Genomic DNA, 27,445 nt, shown 5'->3' on the forward strand with positions numbered 1-27,445 from the left:
CACGTGGCGAACACATTTATTTAATATGGGGGTGGGGTATTGCTGTCTCTGTCAGTGTGTATAGGGTGGTAGGGAGACAACCAGAGGAACTTCTGCCCTGGAGTAAGAGGCTGTTCTGGCCCCAGGATGGAGGGTGGGGAGCAGACTGAGGGGACAAGGGAGGTGTGTAAAGGGGGTAGGGTGAAGCTCTGCACACATCCTTGGGACCACAGTCCAGGCCCACCCAGTCACCAAAGCAAGAACCGAATAAATAAAGTGCAACCGTGGGGGTGGGAGACAGGGAGAGGGAGGGCACCAGGCGCACCCACGCCCACAGGCCACATTCAGTGCTGCCAGGTCTCGCCCACCTGCAGGCCAGACCCTCCTGTCCAATCACCCCAATGTCCGTCCCTCCATGAGCCAGGCAGGGCCCCTGTGCAGCTACTGGAGGTAGCGATAGGCCTTAAAGCAGTGGTTGCCAGCATCGGCCACCACCACATGGCCATCCGAGGTCAGTGCCAGGCCCTGTGGACCATACAGTGGCTCTGCAGATGTGTTGATGTAAGACAGGAAGGAGCCGGAGCTGTCGAACACCTGCAGAATGAGTGGAGAATGAGGGAGAGGTAAGATCAGACCAATGAGATGCATTTTGTGGGTATATGTGTACACAGGACACAGCAGGGAACTGCACACTCGTGGCATCCCTGGGCCTTCCTTACCTGGATGCGGCTGTTGCCCCAGTCAGCCACAATGATGTTCCCATTGGAGTCCACAGCTACTCCGGTGGGGGCGTTGAACTGCCCATTGCCCTCACCATGGGAGCCGAACTTGAAGAGGAACTCTCCATCGGCACTGTATACCTGGCAGGGCAAAGGGCTGGGGACTGGGGACCTGGCCTCAGGCAGAGGACAGGGCCTTGGAGGAGGAGGGGGTGAAGCCCCAGGGCTGAGGACCCCCAGGTCTGCAGCTACAGCCCAGTTCTTCCCAGGCTTCCCACTCCTGCACCCCACTGCTACTGGACATCTCCAGCAGATGCCCCTTGGACATATCAAATCTAACAGCCCATTGTCCCTGGGAAACCAGTTCTGAGTTCTCTTTCAGTGACTGGCAACAGCCATTTGGCCATGAGTCATTCTCAACTCCACCTTCTCCTCTGCTTGACAGCCCAGGAATTGACACAGTCTCTGATTCTATCTCCAATCTGTGCCCTATGTATACATTGCCACTGCAATGGTCCTTATCTGAATTATTGCAAAAGATTGATCTTCCTGACTCTAGTCTTGCCCCAGCCAGAGTGACCTTTCTAAAACACACAGGACTCTATCACCTGCCACACCCCCTGCAATCCTTCAGTAACTCCCCAAGAGAGCAAGCGCTTTAAAGGACACACAAGACTTACCCTCGCACCCCAGTCTGAATTACTTGTAGTTTCATGCACACACTGTTAGGGTTCCCACCTCCAGTTCTTGGCTCCTCTGGTCCCTTTGCCTCAAATCCTCTCCTCCTTCTCTACCTTCTGGCTAATTACCAATGGTGCTTTGGGTCATTCTCAGTCCCATCTGAGCCAAATGCTTCTGCTATGCCCTTGATTTCCCTACACTGCCTTATCACAGAAGCTATCACATCATGTTGTAATATCCTGGTTAACTCTTCTCTACTAGACTATAACTAAGAAGGCAAAGGAAGTATTTGATTGATTCATTGCTGTATTCCCATCACTTCTAGCATCGTGCCAGGGTCAAAGTAGCCAGGCCATAAATTTTTAGTGTGCAAATGAATGAGCTCAAGGGGGAAAAATGGTGAGGGAAGACACTAACCTTCACTGAATGGTTGTGGAAATCCGTCACTACAATCTCATTCTTGTTATTCACAGCCACAAAATGGGGCCCTGAAAATATAAAGTGGTCTCTAGGGTTATGGTTGGGATACTGAGTGGGACAGGGAAGAACTCCTGCGATGACAAAGCTGAGGTGTAAGGAGAAGGGTCAGGTCTCTGGGATGATGATGCTAAGGTACAGTAAAGGAGGTGGTTCTCTAGGGCCAAGACATAGGAGGAGGGGTCATTAGAGCTGGGATACCCAGGGGGTTCTCTGGGACTGGGTAGTCAAAATAGATGTTTGTTTTGTAATACCTGCAAAGTGACGGTCGGTGGCCCCACGACCCCCAAAACGTCCAACCAGCTTTCCATTGGGTTGGAAGGTAAAGACACAGCAGGACTTGTTGTCAACCACAATGATATGTCCATTACGGTCTACAGCCACACCCTTGGGGCCCATGAGGCGGCCAGCTCCAATCTTGGTCTGGAGAAAGGAAATACACATTAGGGGTTTTATCCTGCCCGCTGGGGAGAGTAGTACCAGCCTGGCACCAAAGCAGAACCTTGGGCTGGGGATGGACCAATCCAGGACTGATCACCAGGAGGCACTAGAATGATCACTTCAGCTGATCACCAAGGGTGCAGAGTGCAGTGACAGTGAGGTTCTCACCTTGAATTTGCCCTCAGGGGTGAAGATGCTGACCCAACGGTTGTCATAGTCTGCCACGATAATGTCTCCGTTGGTGTCTACTGCCACACCTGTGGGGCGCTGCAGCTGCCCAGGCGAACGCCCACGGACCCCAAAGCGGAACTTGAACTGGCCTTCATTGGAGAAAACCTGGAGCAGAGGATCAAGGGAGGGAGGGGCAGGAGGGGAGAGACTGTGGGCACAGAGGGAAGGAAGCAGGATCCTGAGGGAGGAGACGCCCCCATTCATTCAGTCATTCAATAAGCACTGATGACACCATGTCAGGGGCACAGAGAAGAATCAGACATGGCCGCAAACCTTAGGGGACATGCAGCAGAGGTGTGAGTGGGATTATAAGAATTTGAAAGGGGTGAGAGAGAGCAGTCAACAAGGGCTCCAAGAAAAGAGGATATCTGAGCTAATAGACCAAAAGGATGCCAACAGAGAAACCGAAGTTGGACAATAAATAGGCAGGAGGAAATGCATTTCAGCAGAGTGGACAGTATGGAAAAGGCGGAGTCCAGAAGGGGCCGTTTGTCTGGTATGGAGTGCAGGGAGCACTCCCATGAACAGGAGCCAGGTTTTATCCTGGATGTAACGAGGATTCACTGAAAACTCCTGGGCAGGGGAGTGACAAGATGATATTTGCTTTTGCGATATAATAAGAAGTGTACTCGGTCTTTGTCTCCAGTGCCTGGCACAGAGCTCCTCAAAGCCAGGGAATTTCCTGAGTGATAGGCATGTTCTTTGTCATTCAAAGGCGGACCTTCTGAGCTTTGGCTACTGCAATGACCTAGAGTGAGGACTCTGGATAGCTTAGGATGAGGATGGTCATTAGAAAGACCAAATGATTAAAGGGTTGGAACTTAGAGCCCTACCCACCAACCTCTGGGAAGCTGTGTGTGGCTGTGTGTGGCTGTGTGTGACTAGCACTCAAGCTCTATAGAAACCCCTGAACAAGATTTGATGAGCTTCTGGGCTGGTGCCGAGAGGACGGTGCACCCCAGTTCGACAGAGACAGAAGTTCCTGCACTAGGGACTCTTCTAGACCTTGCCCTATGTACCTCTTCATCTAGCTGTTCATCTGTATTCTTTATAAAATCCTTTATGGTAGACTGGTAAACACAAGCCAATGTTTCTCTGAGTTCTGTGAGCCGCTCCAGCTAATTAATGAAACCCACGCAGGGGGTTGTGGGAACTTCTGATTTATAGCAGGTTGGTCAATGCACAGGTGACGACGACCTGACTTGCGACAGGTATCTGAAGTGGAGGCAGTCTTATGACAATGAGCCCTTAACCTGTGGGATGTGACACTATCTCCAGGTACATAGTGTCAGAATTTAGAAAAATTCTTAAAACACCTGATCAGTGTCCACTAAAATTAAAGAACTGCTTGGTAAAGGAGGAGTCAAGACTGGAAGGCAGCCAACCAGAGGCTGCTGCAGCAGTCCAGGTGTGAAATGACAATGGCTCGGACCAGGGTACTGCTGGAGCGCAGTAGACAGACTCAAGAGACAAATAGGAGGTAGACTCAGTATGACTTGGTAGCAGACAAAAAGGGTGGGAGAGGGAAGGAAATTGACAAGGATTAGCCCTTCCAGGCTGTGGAGCTGACTAGGAGAGGTAACCCTCCTCTCTGACAGGGTGACACTTTCAACCTCTCACCCTCTCCTACCTCCTCCACCTTACCTGCCCAACACGCTCAGGTCTCCCCATCTTAAAAGCACCCCCTTTGATGCTCTTTTCCTGTATAGCTAAGCCTTCTTGCTTCTCCCTCTCAGCCAAGCCATTACTCACTACTCACTGGGTGAGGCTCACACAATGCTTTGTTATAGGCCCCAGGGACATAAGATGAATCAGAGCCAAGAGCCTTGGATAACTCAAGTTCTGGGCATTGGTCTTAAGCATTGATCCAGACCTGCTCCTTCCTTAGGACTGGGCCCTCTGCCCCTCACCCCATCCATATCTCTTAGGCCTGCAGGACTGTTTGAACTGGTCTCACCAAGAAACATCACTCCCTTCGGATGCAGACCTTCCACCATACCCTCACCTTTTCTGCCCTGATCCCCTGTGGTGGGACAGCATTTGCTGGCATGAGAAAGGAGAGACCACAGACTGAAGAGCTGATGTGTGAGAGAATAAAATACCCCAGATCAGTGGTGAGATTATGCATGTGCCTCCTCCAGTCTGAGCAGCTCAGTTCCAGCTCAAAACTGATGAGGTTTGGGGTGGGGGGGGGCGGTGTGTCTTACTCTTCCTGTCCTGTCCTATCCCACTCCATCTGGCCAACTCCTATTCATCTTTTGATTTTCAAAATTTCTAGGTCACGAAATTTCAAAATTTCTTCTCTTTTCTTCAGAGAAGCCTTTAACGACCAGTTCCACCCCTGAATCAATGTCTTCACAAGCAATTAGGTCTCCATGATACGCATTTTACATCTCTTCATAACAACCATCACTTCCACAAATATCTTCATCCTCTTCTAAGAACGTAAGTTCCAGGTGAGGCAGGGACTGTGCCGTTCTTCGCTACTGTGTTCGCAGCACTGGTATAGAAACTGGTACATAGCAGACATTCAACGGATGAGTGAGTTCCTCAGCTCAGTCTCAGACGGAAGCTGGACATCCCCACTTGGATGCCACAGAGCAACCTCAAATACAACACGTGCAACAGTGAATTCAACATCGTCTACCTAGACCTGCTTTGGACGACCCCACCACTCACTCGTTGCACCAAGTCCCGCCATTCCTGAACCCTCCCTTCCCACTGACACCTGATGGCTCGTCAAAACCTGCTGCACTTGCTTCCTTAACATTTCTAGAATCTGCTGATGCCCTCGTCTGGTCTTTAATATCTCTCTGCTATATCACAGTAGCACTAAGTAAATTCAGGATCTGAGACCAGTGGGGGAAAGAGAATAAAACAAAATATTTAAAACAAGCCAGTGATTCTGGTAAAGTATGAAAAGTGTTTTAGCAAAAGGCCGAAGAGCTCAGAAGAGAATGTGATTGATATTCTGCCTAAAGGAAATGAGCAAGTTTCCATAGAAGAACTGATAAAATCTGTGGACTAAGACGATTACATAAATTGTCAAATCAAATTCTTCACCCAGCCTCCACCACAGATGGGTCAAAGGAGGAAAAGTTCACAAGGACCCCAATCCTCATGAACTGAGGGGTGCAGGTCGCAGTCCATCTGGAAGCCCAGCCCACACTAGGTACGAGGTCCCCAAAGTAAGAAAAGCAGAAACTCAGCTTTGGAATCCAAGTCCAGCTCCTGGCAGCTAGGAACCTGGGGTGCGGATGGGAGTAGGAGCAAAGAGGACTGCTGTTGCAGTGGCAAGTGTTTGGAAGGGAAGGGGTCTGGCTACACCAGGCCCTCCATCTCAATCCCCCACCCTGAAACAGTGGACAAGCACAGCCCCTCATTGGAGAGACAGAGTGGCACCTGTTACTCTGTGCATGTGAGCACTCGTGTGTGCACACACCAGAGAACGTTTCCCAAATCTCAACGTTTGTGCCAGAAAGCATCCCTGGCTGGCACAAGGAGGAAGAAGAGTTAGAGGGTAGAGGGAGTGACTGAGTAGAGCCTCACCACCACCCCCCACTCCCTGCACTACCCGCCTCCCCTCTCCTACCCATCTCCTCCTCACTACCCAGACGGTGTCCAAATATCTCCCTGTGCTGAACTGGGCCTCTCTATTCCTCCGCTCTGAGCAACAGGGTGGAAATGAAGGCTGGCTAGAAACACAAGGCTGGGAATATGGGCATGGAAGAGTTCCTGGCACTTTCGGTCTGCCAGGTGGAGAGCAAGGGCCGGGGAGATCTGATATTGAGATGACAGACCTTTAGCAGAGCTGGATCTATGACAAGGGTACTTGCAGTGGGTCAGTAAGAAGTTTAAATTTATAGGTTTTGCAATGTAAGGATCTTGAGGGGGAAATCTTGCTACCTGCTAAAGTATTTCCAGGAACTGAAGTTCAGGGCGGTTAGGAACAATCCCATACAGGATAAACTCAATGTGACCTCAGCTACTTGGCTCCTAATAGTAATCAACCCCCAGCTCTTCTGGGATTCTTGCAGTTCCCTGAACAAACCCCTCCAGCACTCCCCCACCTCCTGGCTCTTGTTGACAGCCTACACCTGGACAATGACATGTGTAACTAACATTAGAAGGTTCAGTAGGTGTCAGGCACGGTACATTCTGTCATTTAATGCTCCCAGCAACCCTGTGAGGTATTCTTTTCCTAATTTTACACATGAGTTAACTGAAGCTCAGAGAGGTCACATGACCTGTAAGCGGCCGAGCTAAGGTTCACACCCAGGTGTCTTGTTTCAGAGCCTGAGGTTTTAACGGCTTTGCTGTGTGTCTACCACACTGGTGCCCACCACCAGGCTCTGGGTTTATCACAAGGAGTAAACAGAGGAAACCACACTGTCTGGCTTTAAAGAGCTTGAAGTGAAGCAGGGATCATGTCCATTTGCATGGTGGATGCTTCAATCAGGTGTGTGAGGGGCTGGGAGGACCAGGGCAGGGCCACCTATGAGGGTGCACTATACTATGGTCTAGCCACTAAAGAAACCCCTTTTCACAACTTAACCCCATTTGACTGTCTAGTCAACCAGATATTTGCAGAGACTGGTACCCACAGTATATATTCTGGAGCCAAGAAGGTACGTTGGAAGACAGCAGGGGAAGGCAGAGCCTGCATCCCGACTAGGTGATGGTGAAAAGGAAAGTTAGCCAGCTAGGTGGAGGCTCAAGTGGAGGCAGAGGGGAAGGAAGAATGAGCCAGATCTTTGGGGTCCCGGAGCTGGTGTGACCTGAGCCACGGCCTGGGAGGTAGAGGCTGCCAGCAGAGTGAACCCTGGTGCCTAACTGTGAATGTGGTTACCCTTGTGGCCAGAGGGGGTGAGGCTGCAAGTGGGTGAGTACTATGTAGGTTTGATCCTTTAGGAAGTGAACTACACACCCTTTTTTCAGGAGGCTGTGGCTGGAGGACCTTCATTCTGGTGTTGGGGGAGCTGGACCGGGGCTCACCTGAATACATTGGTTGTTGCTGTCGGCTACCACTATGCGGCCACTGCTAGCTGCGGACACGCCCTGCAAATTGGTGAATTCACCTTTCTCCCTTCCACGGCTGCCTGTGAGAAATAGATGCAGAAAGCCAAAACAATTCACTCGCAGGTCATTCTGAAACTCCCAGCCCTCTCCTGCCCGGCTCTGCCCCTGGCCATCAGTACCAACGCGGAACACGAGCTCGTCTTCAATGGGGTTGTCCTTCCGTTTGCCGCCTGTGCTGTACATGGAGCTAGGCCTCCGCACTGCTTTCTGGCGCACGTGACTGCCCGGGCCTCCAGGAGACTTAACGCGGCGCTTGACATCATCGGGGGAAGGTGGCAGGTCCCCCGGACGCAGGGCACGCACACGGAAAGGGCTGCCGCGCACCGGTTGGCCATACAGCAGCACCGAGAGGAGCAGCTCGCCCTCAGAGCGCGCTGTGTACACCAGCTCATACGTGCCGTTCTTGTGGTCCACCACTGGCACAGGAAGGCGTGTACCGTCGGGGCCGGTGAGCTCGGCTCGCAGCTCCGCGCTGCCGGTGCGCACCAGCCGCCCATCCTTGTCTTTGGTAGTGACGGTGAGTGACGCAGGCTGGCCCACCAGTGCCTGGCGCAGGCCCTCTCCCGTGGCCACTGTCTCGTGTGCAGTGGCGCTTGTTGTGAGCAGAGCGCCCAGGTTGAGAACGGATCGCCGCAGCCCATCGACTTCAAGGACCAGTTCCAGCTGCGCGTTCTCATGGGGCCGCTCTGGGAAAGCCTGTGCTGCCAAGGCTGCCAAGCGCTCTCGCATGTGCTTGCGCACCAGCAATACCTCCGGAGCTGAGCCCAGTCGCAGGGCCTGTTCTGCGAAGCTGCAGCTACTGCCGATGTGTTCCTGACCCTGGCGCAGTGTGTCTAGCTGGGTCTGCAACACCTGAGGAGGCGATAGGGGTGCGGTGAATGAGAGGACTGGAGGGGCGGTGTCTCTGTGATTCCTAATGAACTTTTAGTTCTATGACATGAAAGAAATATAAGGGGGTAGTGTGAAAAGGGCATACAAAAGCCCACAGCACCTGTGGGGCCATATCAGGAGGCAGAAATTATAGACTAGGGAAATGGGTGCGCAGGTGTGGAAAGCAGGGGACGCATGGAGGCAATAAGGCCATCTCGTGATGGGTGATTGTAGGGAAGGATGAAGGACGCACCTTCTGCTTCGCCCCACAAATGGCCTCCAGGTCGCTGACTAGCGCCTGCTTGCGCTGCTGCAGCGCTTGCTCCAAGTCCTCAAAGGCTGCGCTGATCTGGGCCAGGGCCTCTGCCTTGCGTTCCTGCAGCTGCTGGCTGATGCCCCCCACTAAGGCGATAGCTGCGGACAGCTGTGGCAGTCTGGGGAAGGGAAACATCTCATTCCAGGGTGGCTTGAGGTGCCCTTACCAAGCCATTCCTTCTCCAGCAGATCCCCTCCCTGAGGCCTCCCAGAGTCGGTCCCCTACCCCTGTTGAGACATCATCTCTGATGGCCCCACCAGCCGGGTCCCCACCATGCGCCTACCGGCTGCGCACTGCCTCCAACTGGCGCTGCAGAGCGGCCTTGTGCTGCTCCACCACGTCTCGCAGCAGCACAGTGCCGTGCTCTCGGTGCTCTCCTGCGCGACACTCGCCGCACATGGCCGTCTCACAGGCCTCACAGTAAAACTCCATCGTCTGGCAGCACAAAGATTCCAGTCAGGCAACGGCTACACATCGTACTTCTTTGCCCCGCCCCATCCCCATCTGTCCTCCTTGCCCCTCACCTTCCAGGTGTGCCCCCTTCCTGGACCACTCATCCAGAGAAACACCTCTCACCCACAGCCACTCGGCCCCCTCCCCCAACCTCTCCTCCCCTTCCACCCCAAGTCCTGGCCTCACTGGGCCTGCTTGGGCCCACCTTGCCTTCATGGTTGGGGCAGGAGAGGGGGCGGCCAGCCACTGCGCTGAGGGGGTGGGGGTCCTCAGGGTCGTGGGCCCCATCGGGTGCTTGCTGCATTGCCTCCATGAGGCTACTGATGAAGAAGTTATTCTGCAGTGCTGAGACGCCCTGCTCCGGGAGAATGGAGGTCTGCCGACACACTGGACAGGACAGAGTCAGGCTCTGGGCAGGGATGTAGTTCTGCAGGCATCTGGTCAGAGAGGGAAGGAGTGGGTGGGGCAGCGTCAGTGCACCCCTCCTCACACTTTCCATGGGTGCTGATCCCTCTCCTCACAGGGCTGCCATTACACTTCATTTGGAAACCTCTCTGGTTGGCACACACGTCTTGCTCTGCCAGTAGGTATAAAAGTCCTCATCCCTCACAACCGAGTAGAAACTGACCTCTCTCAGAAGAGGTGATATGTCTGCATTCCACACAGCATGTACAAACACAGGTTCATCTTTCACAGGTGTTTACAAACCCTTCTCATAGAAATATGAGCAACTGGCCCTCACTTTATTAACTCATTAAACATTTACTGGCTGCCTACTCTAGTCAAATTTGCGCCAAGCTCTGGGAATACAAAGATAAAGTATAGTGAGCATCTCTAAAATACTTCCAGTCTACAGAGAAGAGGAGTGTTTATAGAAGTACAGAAAAACAGAGTTTATAGAAGTAAGCAATGTAATGATTAAGGGTGTGGATCCTGGAGCTGGGCTGCCTGGATTCAATTCCCAGGTCAGCCACCTATTAAACTATGACCTCTGACAAGTTACTTAACTTTAATGAGCCAAAGATTCTTCCTTTGTAAGACAGAGACGGTACAGACTTCAGAGGGTATTAGAGAATTAAATGTAAAGGGCTTATATGCCTCACTCATAGAAAGCACTAAATATAGTAGGTTATGAGTATTTGCCTAACTCACAGACAGCACTATATACTGTAGGTTATTATTTATCATTAACAAAAAGAACACAGCAGATGCACTGATAAGGAAATGCGCAGAGGGCATCTGGCCCAGGGTAGGTGGAGAGGGTAGCCAGAAAAGGCTTCAGAGGAGGTGATGTAAGCCAAATCTTTATGGAGAGATGATGTTAGTCTGACCAAAGGAAGGTGCGGGGAGAGGAGAGAGAATGTTCCACACACAGAAGGCGTCCAGAAACAGCATGGTGTGGGTAGGGAATTACAAACAGCTTGATATGGCTGGAAACCAAGTCCAAAACAGGGAATGGTAACGGGAGTCTGGGAAGAGACAGGGGCCAGCTTAGGGAGGGCCTGGTGAGCCACACCAAGGAGCTTAGAGGTCACTGCAACACAAGGGAACGACTGGAGCATGGGACAGCCAGGGTCCCACTGAATCAGGCTCCTCTTCACTGCCTCTCAGCGGAGGGTGAATGTGAATGTGGCCAGAGAGCAGACAAGGGACTGTAACATCATCACGTCACCATTCAGTCACCACTGATTAAGCGCTATGTGCCAGGCTCTGTGCTTCACACTCTGTTTCTGCAAACAGACTCCAAAAGGGTAGGCAGTCCAAGGTAACAAAGCTACTGAATAGTGGAGCCTGGATCCAAACACAAGGCAAAGCGTGTGCTTAACCAAGATACTCTTTCAACAGTTTAGGCAAGAGATGAGAGGACCTGGAGTTAGGCAGTAGCAATGTAGACTAAAGTGAACAAATTTGAGGAGTATTGAAGAAGTACAGCCAGTAGGAGGTATATTTGATTAGATATGGGGAGTGAGACACGAGTCTTGGTTGACTCCCTGATTCCTAGCTCAGACCATCATGGACGGTGGTGGCATTCACTAAGGTGAGAAACACAGAAAGAGAAGCAGTTTAGAGGGAAGTTCAGCTTGACCTGACTGAGTCTACTGTAATGGTGGACATCCAGGTAGAAGAGACCTGTAGAGAGCTTGGGAGAAGACAGGTTAGAGATACAGATGAGGATGCCATCAACATTTAGCTGGCCTCTGTAGCCATGGAAGAGGATGCAACCAGCCAGAAAGGGGCAGGCAGTGCTAAGAGCAAGACGGAGCACCCTGCAAATACTGAATGAGGGGAGCAAGAAGCAATGGGCAGAGAGGTGGGGGGAGAGACTGGTAGAGCAGCAAAGAGAGTAGCATAGCTCTAAGAGGGAATGAGTATCCTCAGCATCTAAAGCAAACAGGGGAGTCAGGGAACATCAAGGACTGGGAACTGCCTACCAGAATTGGCAAATGTGAGAGACTCGTCCGAGAGAAAAAGGGAGGGATTAAAGTGGTAGGGCAGAAAAGCTTGCCTGCTGCCAGTGGAAGATTGAACGGGAGGTTGGATGCTTGAGTAAGATGGGGGCTGAAGGGTTGAATGGCAGCTGGGGAGAGAGGGTGGGGCAAAGGCACACACGGTTCTTATCTGTTTGCCATGGGAGGCTTGAGCATCTTTATAAACTGAGGAACCAGCAGAGAAGGAGAGGCTGAGGAGACTAGAAGGCACAGGACAAGGTCTAGGGATGGGGAAGTGGCTCAGAATAGTCTGAAGAAGAAGATTGGACCACATCCTCTGGCTGGAGGAGGGGAAAGAGAGGTGGATGTACAAGGGGGGTTGGTTAGAGAGAGTAGGCCTAACCCGCCTCTGGCAAGATCAGCTCCTGAGCCAAGGAGGGAGGATTTCAGAGAATAGGAGGGCTGGGATGAGTCACTGAAGGGAGGAGGAGAGGAAGCTTACAGACTGAGGGCAGCATGTTTGGCGACCACAAATTTGGAAATGGAAGATTTGCATGGTACAAACTTTACTGTATCTTTAACCTCTTCTGTTGACATTCTCTATATCTTGTGATATGAACTAATTAATTTTTATTTATTTAACAAATAATATGTGCCAGGCAAGATTCTAAGTGCTTCCCAAATATTATTTGTGACCTAGTTTCCCCTGCAGTCTTCTCAAGTAGAGAGTGGTTTTTGTCTCATACTCCACATTCCTCGGGGCCAGAGGTGGGGTTGGGTCCTCCCCACCCCGAGCCAGAACATTTCTAAACTATTCTTCAGCTCCTTGAAAGCTCATGCCTTCTCTCTACACCACCCCACCTTTTAGTTGTCTTTGCTGACTTAATGGTTGCTTCCCCAGTTGCTAAAGTCTTTGGTTTGGCTTACACTCTTCTTCTGTTACCCCTGTCCTGCAGGACCCCCTCCTCCCATACACACTCTGGCCACCAGTCCCAGTGGCTCTGACATCCACAAGGTGACCCATCCACAAGAAAATATTTCTTATTTCCTTGACCTCAACCCCAGTGAACCTTTCCTCCACGTCACCTCAGTTGTCCACTCCCTTCCTCCCACATCCCATCACTTGCCAGTGCAGCCACTCTAAAATCCGCATTTCAGCCATTCCACTCTTCCCCTGTAGCTCTCTTTCCAGCTCATGGAATCTGATGTTTCCCCTGCAAAATACCTTCAAACTCATCAAGACCTCATTCCTATTTGTTGAGCATGCCTGGCTTCCAATAACTTCCTAACTGGATTCCTGTTTCCACTCTCCTCAGCAATTCATTCTCAATACAGCAGCCGAAGTAAGTTTTAAAAATTCTAAGTCTTATCACATTATTTCCCTGCTAAAAAAATATCCTCCAGTGGTTTCCCATTGCATTTAGAATAAAATTCAAACACTTTCCTAAAACTGCCATGTTACCCCATAACCGTCCTGATTCTTTTGGGCCTCACTTCATCCCACTTTCTTCCTCACTCAGCAACACTGGCTTCTTTTCTGGTCTCCAAACACAATTGTTCACTCCTTTTTTAAGACCTTTGGATGGAACAGTGGAAAGATTTTCCCATTGCCTGGAACAATCCACACATGTCTTGCCTTCTTCTCATCCTCAGGTGTCAGGTCAGGTATCACTTCCTCACGGAAGCCTTCCCCAGTGACTAGATGTACAATAGCCCCTGGCCCAACCACTCTCCCTTACTCCCTATTTACTTCCTACAAAACACTTAACACAAGCTGTGACTTGCCTGTTTGATTATTTGCTTGCCTACTGTCCCTCACTTCCCACTAGAACATCAGTTCTTTAAGAGCAGAGATCAAGAGACAAATGAGTGTGTAATGGTTAAAAGTGAAGGCTTGCTCTGACTGGGATGGCTCAGTTGGTTGGGTGTCACCTGCAAAGCGAAAGTTGTGGGTTCGGTTCTGTTTGTGGCACATGCCTGGGTTGCAAGTTCAGTCCCTGGTCAGGGCGTGTAGAAGAGGCAACAGATTGATGTTTCTCTCTCATTGATGTTTCTCTCCCTCTGTTTCTATCTCCCTCACCTCTCTCTAAGATAAATCAATAAAATCTTAAAAAATATATTGAGTATCTGAAAAAAGAGTGAAGGCTCTGCAGAATACTATAATTATATTGTAACAAATTGGAAAACCTAGAAAAAACTCATAAATTTCTAAAAACACATAACCTTCCAAGGTAAATCATGAAGAAATAGAAAACCTGAATAGATTGATTACAAGCAATGATACTAAGTCAGTAATTTGACCACCCCAAAAAAGTTCAGAACCAGATGGCTTCACGTGATTTCTACCAAAGATTTAAAGAAGAGATAATAACTATTCTTCTCAAATCAAAGAAAAAAAGAAAGGAAGGAAGAAAGAAAGAAAGAAAGACTTCCAAACTCATTTTATGAGGCCAGCAATACCTTGATACCAAAACCACAGGTCCCACAAAGGAAGAAAATTATAGGACAATATCCCTGATAAATATAGATGCAAAATTCTCAACAAAATATTAACCAAATTCAAATGCACATTAAAAGGATCATACATCATGATCAAATAGGATTTATTCTGTAGATGAAAAGATGGTTTGACATCTGCAAATCAATCAATGTGATATATCATTTTTTTTTAAATTATAAAAGAAAGTTTATTTAGAACATTACAGAGGCAAAAGAAGTAGGCTGTAGGAGAAATGGGCTCAGGGAACAAGTTACTGAGGCTAAAGAAAGGCCCTTGGAGCTGAGGGGAGAGAAATGTCAACATAAGGTACCTGGGGAGAGAGAACGGGGAAACAGGGGGATGAGAAAGCGTCTGACAGAATTCAACATCCATTTATAACACAGGACTCTCAACAATGCCAGGGGCAGGCGGATTGTACTGCAACATCACACTCAATGGCGAAGAGCTCGCTGAAAGCTCTTCCTTTAAGATCAAGAACAAGACAAGGATGCCAACTTTCACTGCTTTTTATTTAACATAGTATTGAAAGTCCTAGCCACAGAAATTAGGCAAGAAAAAGAAATAAAAGGCACATAAATTAGAAAAGAAGAAGTAAAGCTGTCACTATTTACAGATGACATGATATTTTATATAGAAAACCCTAAAGACTCCACCAAAAAAAACCTATTAGAATAAATAAATTCAGCTAAGTTACAGGATACAAAATTAATCTACAGAAATTGGTTGTGTTTGTATATACTAATAACAAGCTACCAGAAAGAAATTAGGAAAACAATCCCATTTATAATTATATCAAAAAGACCAAAATAGCTAGGATTAAATTTAACCAAGGAGGTCAAAGGTCTGTACTCTGAAAACTATAAGACATTGATAAGGAAACTGAAGATAATACAAATAAATATAAAGGTATACTGTGCTCATAAACTGGAATAATTAATGTTGAAATATTCACTGTATTGAAAGCAATCTACTGGTACAATGTAATTCCCATCAAAATACCTGTGGTATTTTTCACAGAACTAGAAAAAATAACTCCAAAACTTGTTTGGAAGTACACAATAGCCAAAGCAACTGTGAGAAAGAACAAAGCTGGAGGTATCAGACTCCCGGATTCCAAACTTACTACAAAGATACAGTAAGTATGAAAACAGACACACAGATTGAAGGAATAAAATATAGAACACAGAAGAAATAAACTCACACATATACAATCAATTAACTTATGTCAAAGGAGACAATTAATTAATTTATTAATGTATGAAATAAACCCATGCAGATATAACCAATTAATTTATACAATGGGAAAAGACAGTCTCTTCAATAAATGGTGTTAGTAAAACTGAACATGCAAAAGCATGAAACTGAACCATTATCTTCTACCAGACACAAAAAGATATTAAAAATGGGATTAAAGACTTGAATACAAGACTTGAAACCATAAAACTCCCAGAAGAAAACATAGGCAATAAGCAAATTGACATTGGTCAATTTTTTGGACCAGTTTCCTCAGAAACAATAATAAACAAATGGGATTACATCAAACTGAAAAGCTTTTGCACAATGAAGGAAACCACAAAAAAAATTAAAAGGCAACCTACAGAAAGAAATATTCTCAAATCATACATCTGAAAAAGGATCAATATCCAAAATATGTAAAGAAGTTACACAATTTAATATTTAAAAACAAACAACCTAATCAAAAATGGGCAGATTACTTCAACAGACATTTTTCCAAAGCATACAACGGCCAACAGGCACATGAAAAGAAGGTCAAGCATCACCAATCACCGAGGAAATGCAAACCAAAACCTCAATGAGTTATCACCTCAGAATGACTATTATTAAAAATAATAGTTATCACATGCGAGAATGACTATTATTAAAAAGTCAAAAAATAACAAGTGTTGTTGAGGATGTGGAGAAAATGTGGAGAAAAGGAAACCATCCTATACTACCTGGGAATGTAAATTTTATACTGGTGGGTATGTAAAAGTGTGCAGCTACTATGAAAAACAGTATGGAGTTTCCTCAAAAAATTAAAAATAGAATTACCATATGATCCAGCAATTCCACTTCTGGGAATGTATCAGAAGACAACAAAACACCATTCAAAGAGATATATGCACTACTATCGTCAGTGCATTATTATTTACTATAGCCAAGTTATGGAACTTGTGTCCATTGATAAGTAGATGGATAAAAAACATGTGTGTGTGTAAAAAAGATGCACACAACATACATATGCACAAAGACAGTGGAATATTATTCAGCCATAAAAGAGAATTAAGCCCTGGCTGATGTAGCTCAGTTGACTGAGTGACAACCTGTGAACCAAAGGGTTGCCAGTTGGATTCCCAGTCAGAGCACAGGCCTGGGTTGCAGGCCAGGTCCCCAATAGGGGGTGTATGAGAAGCCCCCTACTGGGGATGTTTCTGTCCCTCTCTTTCTCCTTCCCTTCCCCTCTCTCAGGAAATAAGTAAAATCTTTTTTAAAACTTTAAATAAAAATAAAATAAAAAAGAATTAAATCTTGCCATTTGTAAAAACCCAAGGGTATCATGCTAAGTGATATAAGGCATTTCACTTCAATTATACAGTGAAATACTGTATAATTTCACTTATATGTGGAATCTACAAAGCCAAAACAAACAGACAAACAAAACAGAAACACACCCATAGATACAGGAAACAAACTGGTAGTTACCAGAGTATGGAGGGGTTGAGGATGGTGGCAAAACAGGTGAAGGAGATTAAGAAATACAAACTTTCAGTTATAAAATAAATAAATCATGGGGATATAATGTACAGCATAGGGAGTACAGTCAATAATGTAATTGTTTTGTATGGTGATAGACAACTAGATTTATCATGGATATCATTTTGTAATGTATAAAAATATCAAGTCACTATAATATACGTCTGGAACTAACAGGATGTATGCCAACTATACTTCAATTAAAAAAGGACTGAAGGGTCTGCAGTCAAAGCTGGATTCGGACCTTAACTACTTACTTGCTGTGGAAACAGTTCTTAATTCTTAATGAAAGACTTGAACCCTAGTTTTCTCTTCTCTAAAATGGGGATAATAAAGTATCTGTTATGAAGATTAAGTAAATCAGTACATGCAAATCAGTTTGCCAGGCCCTTGCAAATAGTAAGTAATCAATACACCGTAGCTATTATTATAATTTCTTAGGCACTGATTTTCTCCAGTAGTGCTCACTGATCTGGGAGTAGAAGGTGCAGAGACATCTTACTGATCCAGCACTGAGCTTCAGCCACATGGGTTTAGAAAAAACAAAGATGTGAGTGAACGTGGCCAGTCAGATGGACAGGTATAAGATCCAGGATGGGTAGGAAGGAAGGAAAGAAAGGCCAGGATGGATCTGGTGGCTGGGAACAGAAGGAGCAGTCAAGGGGACTGGCTGTCTACATGCAGTCAAAGCTGGTGAAGTAGAAACAGGGTAATGGAAGCTAGGAGTAGGACATTGGTGTGTATGACCACAAAAGAAGTGATATCATTTGGGGTGATGGCAAGACCCACAGATAGAAAATGACTGAGATGGCCTGGAGGATGTCCCTGGAGACACAGCAGAGAACCAAGAGGCATAAGTGGGTAACAAAGTCACCTAAATTGATGGGGGAACCTGGAGAGGTCAGGGAGACTGAGTCTGTTTCCAGGTGATGAAGGGGAGAGGGCAGTAGGGCTGGAATCCGAAAGAGCAGGGCTGGAAAGGAAGAAGAGTCCCTGGGGCAGAGCCAGGTTTCCGTGAAGGCAGGAGGCAGAGGAAAGGCATGGGTGCTGACAATGGTGAGAAGACCCAGGGACCAGGCCACTGAGGGACGAGGGCTGGAGAGAGAATACTGTCTAAATACAAATGTGGTCACGCTTAAAACCCTGCAAAGGCTTCATGTGGCTCTCTGGGCAAAATTCCCGAACAGGTCCACAAAGCTCCAGGTGGTCTGGCTTCAACATTCCTCTCTGGCTTCATCCCATGCCACTCTCAGTCACATTAGCTCAGCTCCTGCCTGGCCAGGCCTCCTCTAGGCCCTCTGAGCTGACATGGTCCCTCATGTTGAACGGCCTTTTTCCATGTTCTTCCTTCTGCCTGCAATGCTCTTAGCACTCCCTTCACTTAGTTAACTCCTACTCAACCTCCAGACTACACCTCAAGGAAGCCTTCCCTGAGTCTCCAAACTATAAGATCCCATATAGTAAGCTCTCATAGCTTAGCACTTTATTGTAGCACTTATTAAGGATGCAATATTATAGATAGATAGATAGATAGATAGCATGGCTGTATAATCTTTTGATTACTTCCTCTTTCACTACACTGTAAATTCTTTAAGAGAAAAGATATACCTGCTTTTGCTTATCACTGCGTACCCAGTGCCCAGAACAGAGCTGGCACATAGTAGTTGCTTGGTATATATATAAATGTTTGTTGAATGAATGAATAATGGATAGAAGCCTAGAGGCTGGAAGGGGCTGCCTTTCCCTCAGTGCTCCAGGACAACAATGAGGATGGGCAGGGAAAGACAGGTCCTAAACTATTCTGGTGCCAGAGCTGCCTGAGAATCTCAGTTGGTACTGATTTCTCTGGTGCTGTTGAAGGCTGCCTTAGGGTTTGGAAAGGGGACCATGGCCCAGTGTTAGGAGCTTCTGGTCCTCTCATGGGTTCTTACATCAAACCCTCATCTCCTGCAGTTGGAGTTCACTTGCTCCCTTGCATGTGTACAGAAATTTCCCTCACCTCACAGGTTACACACACCACTCCCCTCCCAGGGGGCCTGCAAGGTCTTCCTCCCTTCCAGTACACACACCCCCTCACCTCTCACAGAAGGTATGCAGGCAAGGCAGAACCTTGGGGCACCTGTACCGATCCAGGCAAATGCTGCACACCAGGAACTGCTTGTCCATGGGCTGGACCTCCGGGCCAGGGCTGTCCTGCCTCTTCGCCATCGTGCCCACGAATGCCTCCTGCCACTCACACCAGCCTGTGTATGGAGAGATGGTTAGCACCAGGTTAAGTCAGCACTCCCTCCCCTACCTGATCCCCACCACTCAAATGCCCTGCAAAGAACTAGCCCCAGTTCTTCCCTGCCTGGGGCAGGATAGGCAGTGATCTGGAAGGAACAGGGTGAAGTAGGTGGGCTGAGTAACCCTTGGTTAAGGACACAGACTAGGGTTAGATTGGGTTTCAAACCCAGTTCAGCCTCTTACCAGCTATGTGACTTGGCATAATTCTTATGACCCCTCTGAGCCTCAGTTACCTAATTTGCACTTGTGGGAATAACAATCCCTACCTCAAATGGTTGCTCTGAAAATTGCAATAGTGCATGTCCAGTGCATGGTACATGGATGCTCAGTCTCATTCATACACCCATCCTTTACCTCCTCTGCCTGCCTCAAACCCTCCTCCAGGAGAACTTCCTGATGGAGCATCTCTTGCACATCTGCCCAGGACTGCATTCTTTTTTGCATACAACCAGTATCCAGATCTGTGGATTCTGATCCACAGACCTCCCAAATACCTCATCCCCGTTTCTCCAACCACACAGTTACTGCTTCTAATTCAGGTCACCACCAATTCTCTCCTGAGATGCAGCAGTAGCCTTTTAACTGGCATCCTTGTCTCCTCACTTGTGCTTTTTATCCATCCCTCTCACAGTTAGAATGAGGCTTCTAGCACACAGATTCCACCTTGTCACTAACTTCCTGTTTAAATTCCTTCAATAGTTATCCGCTGTCCAGAGGACAAAGTCCAAAACTTCTTAAATTTGCCAACAAGGCTTGGCTTTGCCCATATCTTATGTCTCATGATTCTATGATCAGTCACACGGATTCCTTTTCAGTTCCTGGAAAATTCCTTGTTCTCTTTTACTTCTGGGCAGTCACCCATTCTGTTCTCTCTGCCTGAGATCCTCTTCCAAGTCCCCCTTTGCCTGGCTGACTACCACTTATCTTTCTAATCACCATGTAAATGCCACTTACTCTGGAAGGCCTTTCCCGATTTCCTGAAGTCTGGCTAAGGTGTTTCACCTTTCTGTCCCATTGCACCCTGTATTTCCGCCAGCCTAGCCCTTATATGCTACACTGTAATTTCCCTGTTACTTCTCTGCTTCCTCCACTGTATATATATCACATATGTATACATATGATATATAGTTATAGATAAAATCGCTTAGCCCAGAGCCTGACATAGGATCAACCTATATTAATTGAGTTCAGTAATTTAACAAATATTTATTAAGTGCCTACTTTGTACAGGCATTGTGGATAGAGTGATAAACAAAACAGATATGGTCACTGTCCCTTTGATAGAGAGGCAGTGACAGATATTTTTAAATTAAATAAACAAATAAATACATGATCACAACTTGGGGGAGGGAGCACTACGAAGAAGAAAAGGATGCTATGAGGAAGAACACTTTTTTGATTGGGTGATCTGGAAAGGCCTCTCCAAGCAGATAAACACTTTGAAGTGGAGCTCTGAGGGATGGGAGGAAGATGGTAAGAACGAAGCTGGGGCATCAGAAAGTGAAGGAGGGAAATCATTCTAGGCTAAAGGAATAGCATGAAGGAAAGTTCTTAGATAGAGGGATCACTGAGACACCAAAAGGCCCATGTAATTAGAGCAGAGTAAATAAAAGGCAAGAGGTAAGTTTGGGAAGGTAGGCTGAAATAAGATCAGGAAAAACCTTGATGTTAAGAATCTAGATTTTTCTCCTAAATTGGGAGAGAAATGATATACTTTGCATATACGTGTATATTAAAAAGCTTCTTTGGCAGCTATGAGAATTGAAGAAGAGCCAGAGTAGAAGTAGGAAGACCAGTTAGAAAGCTACCCTAGTTCTTCAGTAAGATGACATTGGATATTCGCAGAGCTATAGGTAAAAAGGTGGGTTGATTTGATAAATACTCTTGAGGTTGAATGAAAGGAACATCATGATGGATTGGAAGTGAGAGGGGAAAAGGAATGTCTATAATGACTCCAGGTTTCTCCCTTGAGCAAATGGTGGGTGATGCACAGAGACAGCAAAAGCTGACGAGGTGATTTGGAGCATTCTGTTTTAGACACGCTAAGTTTAAGGTGCCTGTGTGATATCCAGGTAGAGATGTCATGCAAGGAACAGAATATAGGAGCTCAAGGGAGAGGTGTGGGCTGGTTATTAGTTTGGAAGCACTGGCATATTAACAGCACTTAAAACAACAGGCAACAAGAACAGATGAGACCACCTAGGGACAGATAGTAGAGAGTGAAGGAAAAGCCAGAGCAATGGGAGGAGAACCAGGGGAGTGTGGGACCACGGGAGTGGAGAGGAGAGAGTGATTCAGGAAAGGAGTGGTGAGGTAAGATGAAGACTGAAGACTGTCCACCAGATTTGGTTGTGGTGAAGTGGCAGCAGGGGCAGAGCCAGGTTAGAGTGACTAAAGAATGAATGGAGCCCTGGCTGGTGTAGCTCAGTGGATTGAGTGCGGGCCTGCAAACCACAATTCCCAGTCAGGGCACATGGCTGGGTTGCAGGCCAGTTCCCAGCAGGGGACACATGAGAGACAACCATACATTGATATTTCTCTCCCTCTCTCCTTCCCTTCCCCTCTAGAGATAAATAAATAAAATTTTAAAAAGGAATGAATGGAAAGGAATACATTAACATAGCAGATGTAGACAATTAATGAGAGAAATCTTGCCATGAAGAGAAACAGAAAGATAGCTGAAGTACTTCAAAACAGGCAGTGACTAGGAGTAAGTCAACAGGATCTGTGCCCAGCTACATGAACCATGGGCCTTTCTAATGATAACAGATGAACAAATGCATGCATGCATGCATGCATGCAGTGGGGTCAGTCCAGGGACTTCTCCAGGTTTGAGGAGAGACCAGAGACAGGCTGGGCTGTACGTGCCTTCTGTTTGAGTGAGGGTGGGCATGGGAAGGTTAGGAAGGGTATGCCTGAGAGCATCCTCTCCTGATGTGGGGGCAGTGGGACTCTGAGGTTCTCTCTCTGGAGGTGATGGGTTCTGAATCTGGACACTCAATACAAGGACAACATAGCAGGAGGGAGGACAGATTGAGGGTTGGTGGAAGGAACGGGAGGCCAGAGGGAGGCCAGAGCTAAGCCGAAGCTTTTGCCTGGTGAAGGGGAAGGCAGGGAGGAGAGTGGGAGTGGTCTACTGTGCCCTGCTGGGGCAGCTGAAGTCAGGCTCCGCCTCTCTCCAAGCCCAAGGGGCTCTCCCAGCCAGTCACAAAGGGGCGGGGATTGGGCTCCGTCCAAGGTCCGACAGCTCCTCCCTCCCTTCCCCTTCCTGCTTCAGTTCCCCACTCAGGCACGCAGCCGCTGAGGCCTTACTAAGATTCCCTTCTTCTCCTGACTCCTACTACCACCTCTCCCATCCCACTGCACCCTAGGGATCTGCCCCCAAGGTCCTATAGGCAATGGTTTAAGTGGACTGTTTATTACAGCAGTTGGAAGACCTTGAACTCGGAGCTGAGATTTTACCCTCTTTCTTCAGGCTGCTTACTGACCCGGGACCCCTTATCTCATCAATGCTGTAAGGCTCAGTTCTAAAGCCTCCTCATTTCCTCATTCAGTATTCATTCAACACCTCTTCCAGGCCTGGGAATACAAAGATAAATAGTTACAGCTCAGCCTTCACGGATTCCAGAAACTAATAAACCAATTACTGCAGTACAACATGGTGTGGGCTATGACAGGGAAGCACAGATCACACCAGGAGCACAGAAGTTACCTAACCTAGATTTGGGGTCAGGGAAAGGGATATTGGAGGCTGGAAAACAAGGGAATTCTCCTGAAGAAAGTGTTACTCAAGCTGAGAGCTCCAGGATGAGTGAGAGTTACAGAGAGCATGGGTGCCCTCTGCATCAGGAGATTGAACCATACACTGAAACAGGGGAGGGCTAAGAAACAAAATTGGTAGGCAGGAACTAGATCAGGCGATGCTTTGTTGGTCTCATCAAGGAGTTTGGACTTTAGCCTTCCCTGCTAAGGGATTAAGTCTTTATCCAAAGAGCTAAGGAAACCTTTGGTGGAGGGTGGAGGGGTAGAGAAGGTACAAGTATAGAGTGATCTAGCAAATTTTTGACTGCTGTCTGGAAAGTAGTTTAGAGGGGATACAAATAGAAAGTTACGAGACTGCTAGGATATTCCAGAGGAGAGATAATGGCGGTATTGACGAGGGGAGTGGCAAAAAGGAAGTTGAAAGAGGGGGATTTCATACAGATGATGGCTGGATGGTTTCATATGAAGAGCAGAGAGAGAGAAGAATTAAAGATGATTGCTAGTTTTCTGACTTGGAAACTCTAGAAGTTCAAATGAGAAGGTAATAAGTTCAGTGTTCAATAAGATGAATGTGAGGTGCCCAACAGATACTCGAGTGGAGAGTTCCAGCTGGCAGGTGCAAAGATAAGTTGGAGCCTAGGAAAGAGGTCTGGTCTGGAGATAGATATTTGGAAATTTTTGGTGTAGAGATGGTGCCTGAAGCCATGGGAGTAGATGACATCAACCAGAGATGAGAAAGGATAGCCTGTGACTATGCCCCAATGAACTTCAGCATTTAAGGGATAGAGTCAGGAAGCAAAGCCTGCAAGAAATGGAAAAGGTGTGGCTTGGAGAGGCAGGAGAAGCAGAAAAGAGGAACAGTGTGAAGTCCAAGGGAGAATAAAGCTTCATGGACAAGGAAACAATCTTATTGTGAAATACTACAGGAAGGTCCTATGAGTTAAAGTCCTGGAGAAGCTGTTATTAACTTCAGAGAGTGTGGTTTCCAGGGGCTAGAGGAGAGGAAGCCAGGTCCAAGGGGTTGAGGAGGAAGTTACTGTGGGCAAATAAAGACAGTGAGTGCTGCTGACTCCACTAGATCCTTGACATCTGCAAAGGATGTGTTTCAAGGGTTTTCAGTTTCTCCAAATTCTCAAACAGCACCTAATTTCCCCCATGACTTCCTCCCACAACCTCAGGAGAGTACCAGATTTACACAGCTGTGAGTGAAGGTAGATAACCAAAGCATTGTTAAAAAGTGGATGCAAGAGGTCATCTAGGCTCACTTGTTTCCTAAAATGACTCACTCCTCTTCAGTAGCCTCAAGTGTCTTTGATTATTTGAGGCCTCAGCAAAATGTCGAATGACTGAGGGTTACAGTCTTCAGGGTTTCTCTGGGACAGATGAAACCTAGGAGGAGATAAATTCCTCAAAGCCAAGGAATTCTTTTCAATTAAGATTATCAAGGAAGGAGAGTGATGAAGTTCACAGTACCATCTCCCCCACCACTGCCAGACTGAGTAGGTGAATGAATTATTTGATCAGTTGATCAACCTACCAATCAAACTTCTCTGGGCACACTCTGGACCAACCAGGCCCTTCAACTAGGAACTGGAGATGCAAAGCTGAAAGAGACATATTCCTTGTCCTTCATAAGCTTTCAAACAAGTGTGGAAACAGACATGGAAATACAATGTAAAAATTGCCATGACATTGGCATATTCAAGCTGCTAAGGCAGCAAAGAGGAGGATGTCTCTAGCCAGAAGGTGATGGAGGAGAATGAAGAGGCCTCCAGAGGAAGGGATATCTGAGCTGGCTCATGAAGGACAAATAGAAGCTTGACAGGTACATTGGGAGAGCTGAGCCAAGGAACAGAAGCATGAAAAACTAAGAAGCATGGACCAGTTGGGCAAAACAGCAAGACTCAAAAGGGTAGGGGTGTACCCAGTGCTTTCATGATCACTCAATGCGAGTTCTCCACTTGCTCCCTGGATGCTCCTTCACTGCCCATTCCTTAAATGTCTACTTCCCCCAGGGCTTTGTTCTAGGGCCTCTTCTCTCACTTTCATACTCTGCCAGGGAAATTTCATCATCTCCCAGGGCTTCAGTTGCCATTCACTTGCTAATGACCCCTAAAGCCTTATCTCCTCCAGTGCAGAACACTTTCTTGAACCCCACAACTGCATGTCCAACTGTATCGTGGACACCACTACACGGAAGATGCATGGAGACTAGCCTAAAACTGAATTATTTTTCCCCTAACCTACTCTTCCTGCTACATTTCTCATCTCAATAAAAGGCACTGCACCATCCATTTCACCACACCAACCCCGGGAGTCTCCTTAGTCCTTCCTCTTCTCTTACCTTTCAGATACAGGATATGATGATCCTTGATTCTGCCTCTAAAATGTCTAGGTTTAGGAAAATCAAGAGATCTAGCAGGTAGTCCTGTCACTAATTTCACAAATGCAAGTTAAGACTGGGCAAGTTTCTACTCCATCCCCTTACTTACAATTAAGGGGGGATCTTTTTGTTCCCCAAATCTGAGATCTCCAGGGTTCTCTTTCCAGCCTAAGGTCCTTACAGATTGTAATATGCACCCAGGCTTAAACCCCAACTTGTACTATCTTGAGGATTAGATTGCTGGTTTCCACAGTAAGGCTAAGTGTCTTAGAGGATGGCTGCAGTTGCCCCCCACCTCCCTTTCAGAATAAATGTTTGGTGAGTTTTGAGAATCTATGACACTCCCTCTGGGCACCCTCTTTTCTAGCTGTATGGTTTTGCTCCGTTTTTCTGAATATGGGCTGTACTATCCTAACTATGGGCCTTTGCTCAAGCTCTCCTCCCAGCAAGAATGCCATTGTCCCCTGAGTGGCTGAGGCAGCACCTGGCACACAGAGTGTGCTCAGTATACATTGGTGACAGGAGAGCCCTGTTTAAATTACTGCAGTTCCCTGTCACCAGACAGAAAGGCAAAAGCAAAGGCAATAACAAGATAATTGAGCAAAGCTCCAAGGAAAAAGACCTCCACTTAACATAAAGAAGCTTTCTCACAAGACAAGGTAGTAAGTGCTCTGTCACTGGAGGCATACAAGCCAAGAGAGGCAGGGCACCTGTCAGGCCTGCAGCTCAGACTCCAATTCTGCAGTAAATCAGAGCCCTGCTTAGGTGGTGAATGGGCACTGGTGAGCTGGACAGACAGGCAGGGACAGATCTGCGGAAAAGACCTCTGCACCTGCTCCAGCTTCCCAGATCTCATCTTCCTACTGGTGCCAATCCTGCCTTCGTGCTGATCACATGAGAGACCCACATCACGAAAAAGCCCAAGGCCTGCCTTCAGTCAGAATGACCTCCCTGGGGAATAGCCTGCCCCTCCAACCTGCAACCATCTGTCCCTGCAGGTTTACAGCCCAGGATCTGTAGCCAAGTCCAGAAGGGAGAAGGCCAGGACAGGGTGGGGCCTGGGGTCCTCCAGGCAGGGCCCAGGCTGCAGGGAAGCTGGGGGTGGGTGGAGGGGGAGTCCTTTGCTACAAGAAACAGCCTCCCGATGAGGCTTCCTGTCCAGGGAGCAATGTTAGAGGAGGAACGAGTGCCCTCCATCCTTGCTGGTGGGCCTTTTGGTGCCTGAGGAGGATGAAGGGGCGGAGGAGGGAGCGGGCAAGGGGTACAAGTGTCTGCACCAGGGAGAAAGGGACCCTTCAGACAAGATGGGCCACTAAATTTCGGAGTCCCACTCAGCAACCTCCCCCGTCCCCCACCACCACCCTCGGCCGCAACGTTTGACACCCTCCGCCAACATACACGCTCCCAAACCCCGCGCTCATCCAAGGAACCATCACCCTTCCACCCGCGCCTGCTCCCCTCAAACATGGACCTCACGTGAGAAGACACAGCCCAAGGAATCCCCCCACTCCTCCCACGGACATGGACACGCCTCACATGGGCAGAGACAGTCAGAGATTTTGAAAAGCATTTGTGCCACCACCCACAGATGCTCGGACAGACACACAGCCGCTCGGACCCGACCCCAGACCAGGGCAGACAGAGATTCAAACGCACCCCTGGGGGCCGCCCGTCACACTCACCGCAGCGGAGCAGGATGGGAGGGCCAAGGCCCGGACTGCGGCCGCTCCGAGGGGCCCACGGTGCTGCCCCCGCTGCCAGCGCCAGTCCGCCCAGCCCTGCCCGCGGCGCCGCCCCACGTCCCGCGCCTCCCTGGTCCTCGCGCCGTCGCTGCCGCCGGACCCCGCCGCCCAGGCCGGAAGGAGGGGCCGGGGCCGGGCTGCGGACCAGCGCGGGTGGGAGGGCGGGGGGGAAGAGGCGGCTCGAGGGTGAAGCCCCACCCACGCCACGCCCCCCGCCTCAGGCCCCGCCCTCCCCACCCCGCCCGCTCTGCTCCCTCTACCCCCACTAAGCCTCTGACAAGGACTGCCTCTGCAGGCGGGCTGGGGAGCTAGAGGCCGGATCCCGGATCCCGGATGCCGAATG

At 48.1% G+C, this 27,445-nt stretch overlaps 1 protein-coding gene across 4 annotated transcripts; it reads right to left on the reverse strand.

Annotated features, from left to right (window-relative positions):
- TRIM3 (tripartite motif containing 3) lies at positions 1-27,234 on the reverse strand. 4 transcript variants are annotated; one of them, XM_037051589.1, is made up of 14 exons: positions 27,043-27,234; positions 24,515-24,581; positions 22,678-22,794; positions 19,007-19,172; positions 9,452-9,683; positions 9,077-9,228; positions 8,731-8,911; positions 7,727-8,459; positions 7,524-7,627; positions 2,466-2,633; positions 2,111-2,279; positions 1,797-1,867; positions 699-839; positions 1-573 (listed from the first exon to the last, which is right to left on the reverse strand). In XM_037051589.1, the coding sequence occupies exons 4-14, from the start codon at positions 19,135-19,137 to the stop codon at positions 421-423; spliced, it is 2,235 nt and encodes a 744-aa protein (XP_036907484.1). In that variant the 5' UTR covers positions 19,138-19,172; positions 22,678-22,794; positions 24,515-24,581; positions 27,043-27,234; the 3' UTR covers positions 1-420. The 4 variants fall into 4 exon arrangements, with proteins under 4 accessions (XP_036907484.1, XP_036907483.1, XP_036907485.1 ...); XM_037051588.1 differs by lacking the exon at positions 24,515-24,581; XM_037051590.1 differs by lacking the exons at positions 22,678-22,794; positions 24,515-24,581.
- Positions 27,235-27,445: the final 211 nt, after the last annotated feature.

Source organism: Sturnira hondurensis, unplaced genomic scaffold, assembly GCF_014824575.4.
Source record: "Sturnira hondurensis isolate 20B ecotype Veracruz unplaced genomic scaffold, ASM1482457v3 Scaffold0007378, whole genome shotgun sequence".
In the NCBI taxonomy this organism is placed as follows: domain Eukaryota; kingdom Metazoa; phylum Chordata; class Mammalia; order Chiroptera; family Phyllostomidae; genus Sturnira; species Sturnira hondurensis.

Excerpts from the sequence above, each read along its gene's own strand:
- TRIM3 (XM_037051590.1), bottom strand. The coding sequence starts at position 19,137 with ATGGCGAAGAGGCAGGACAGCCCTGGCCCGGAGGTCCAGCCCATGGAC. Across the intron at positions 9,684-19,006 it reads CTGCATACCTTCTGTGAGAG|ATGCCTGCAGAACTACATCC; the intron begins GTGAGGGGGTGT and ends CTCTCTGACCAG. Across the intron at positions 8,912-9,076 it reads TTGGAGGCAGTGCGCAGCCG|ACTGCCACAGCTGTCCGCAG; the intron begins GTAGGCGCATGG and ends TCCCTTCCCCAG.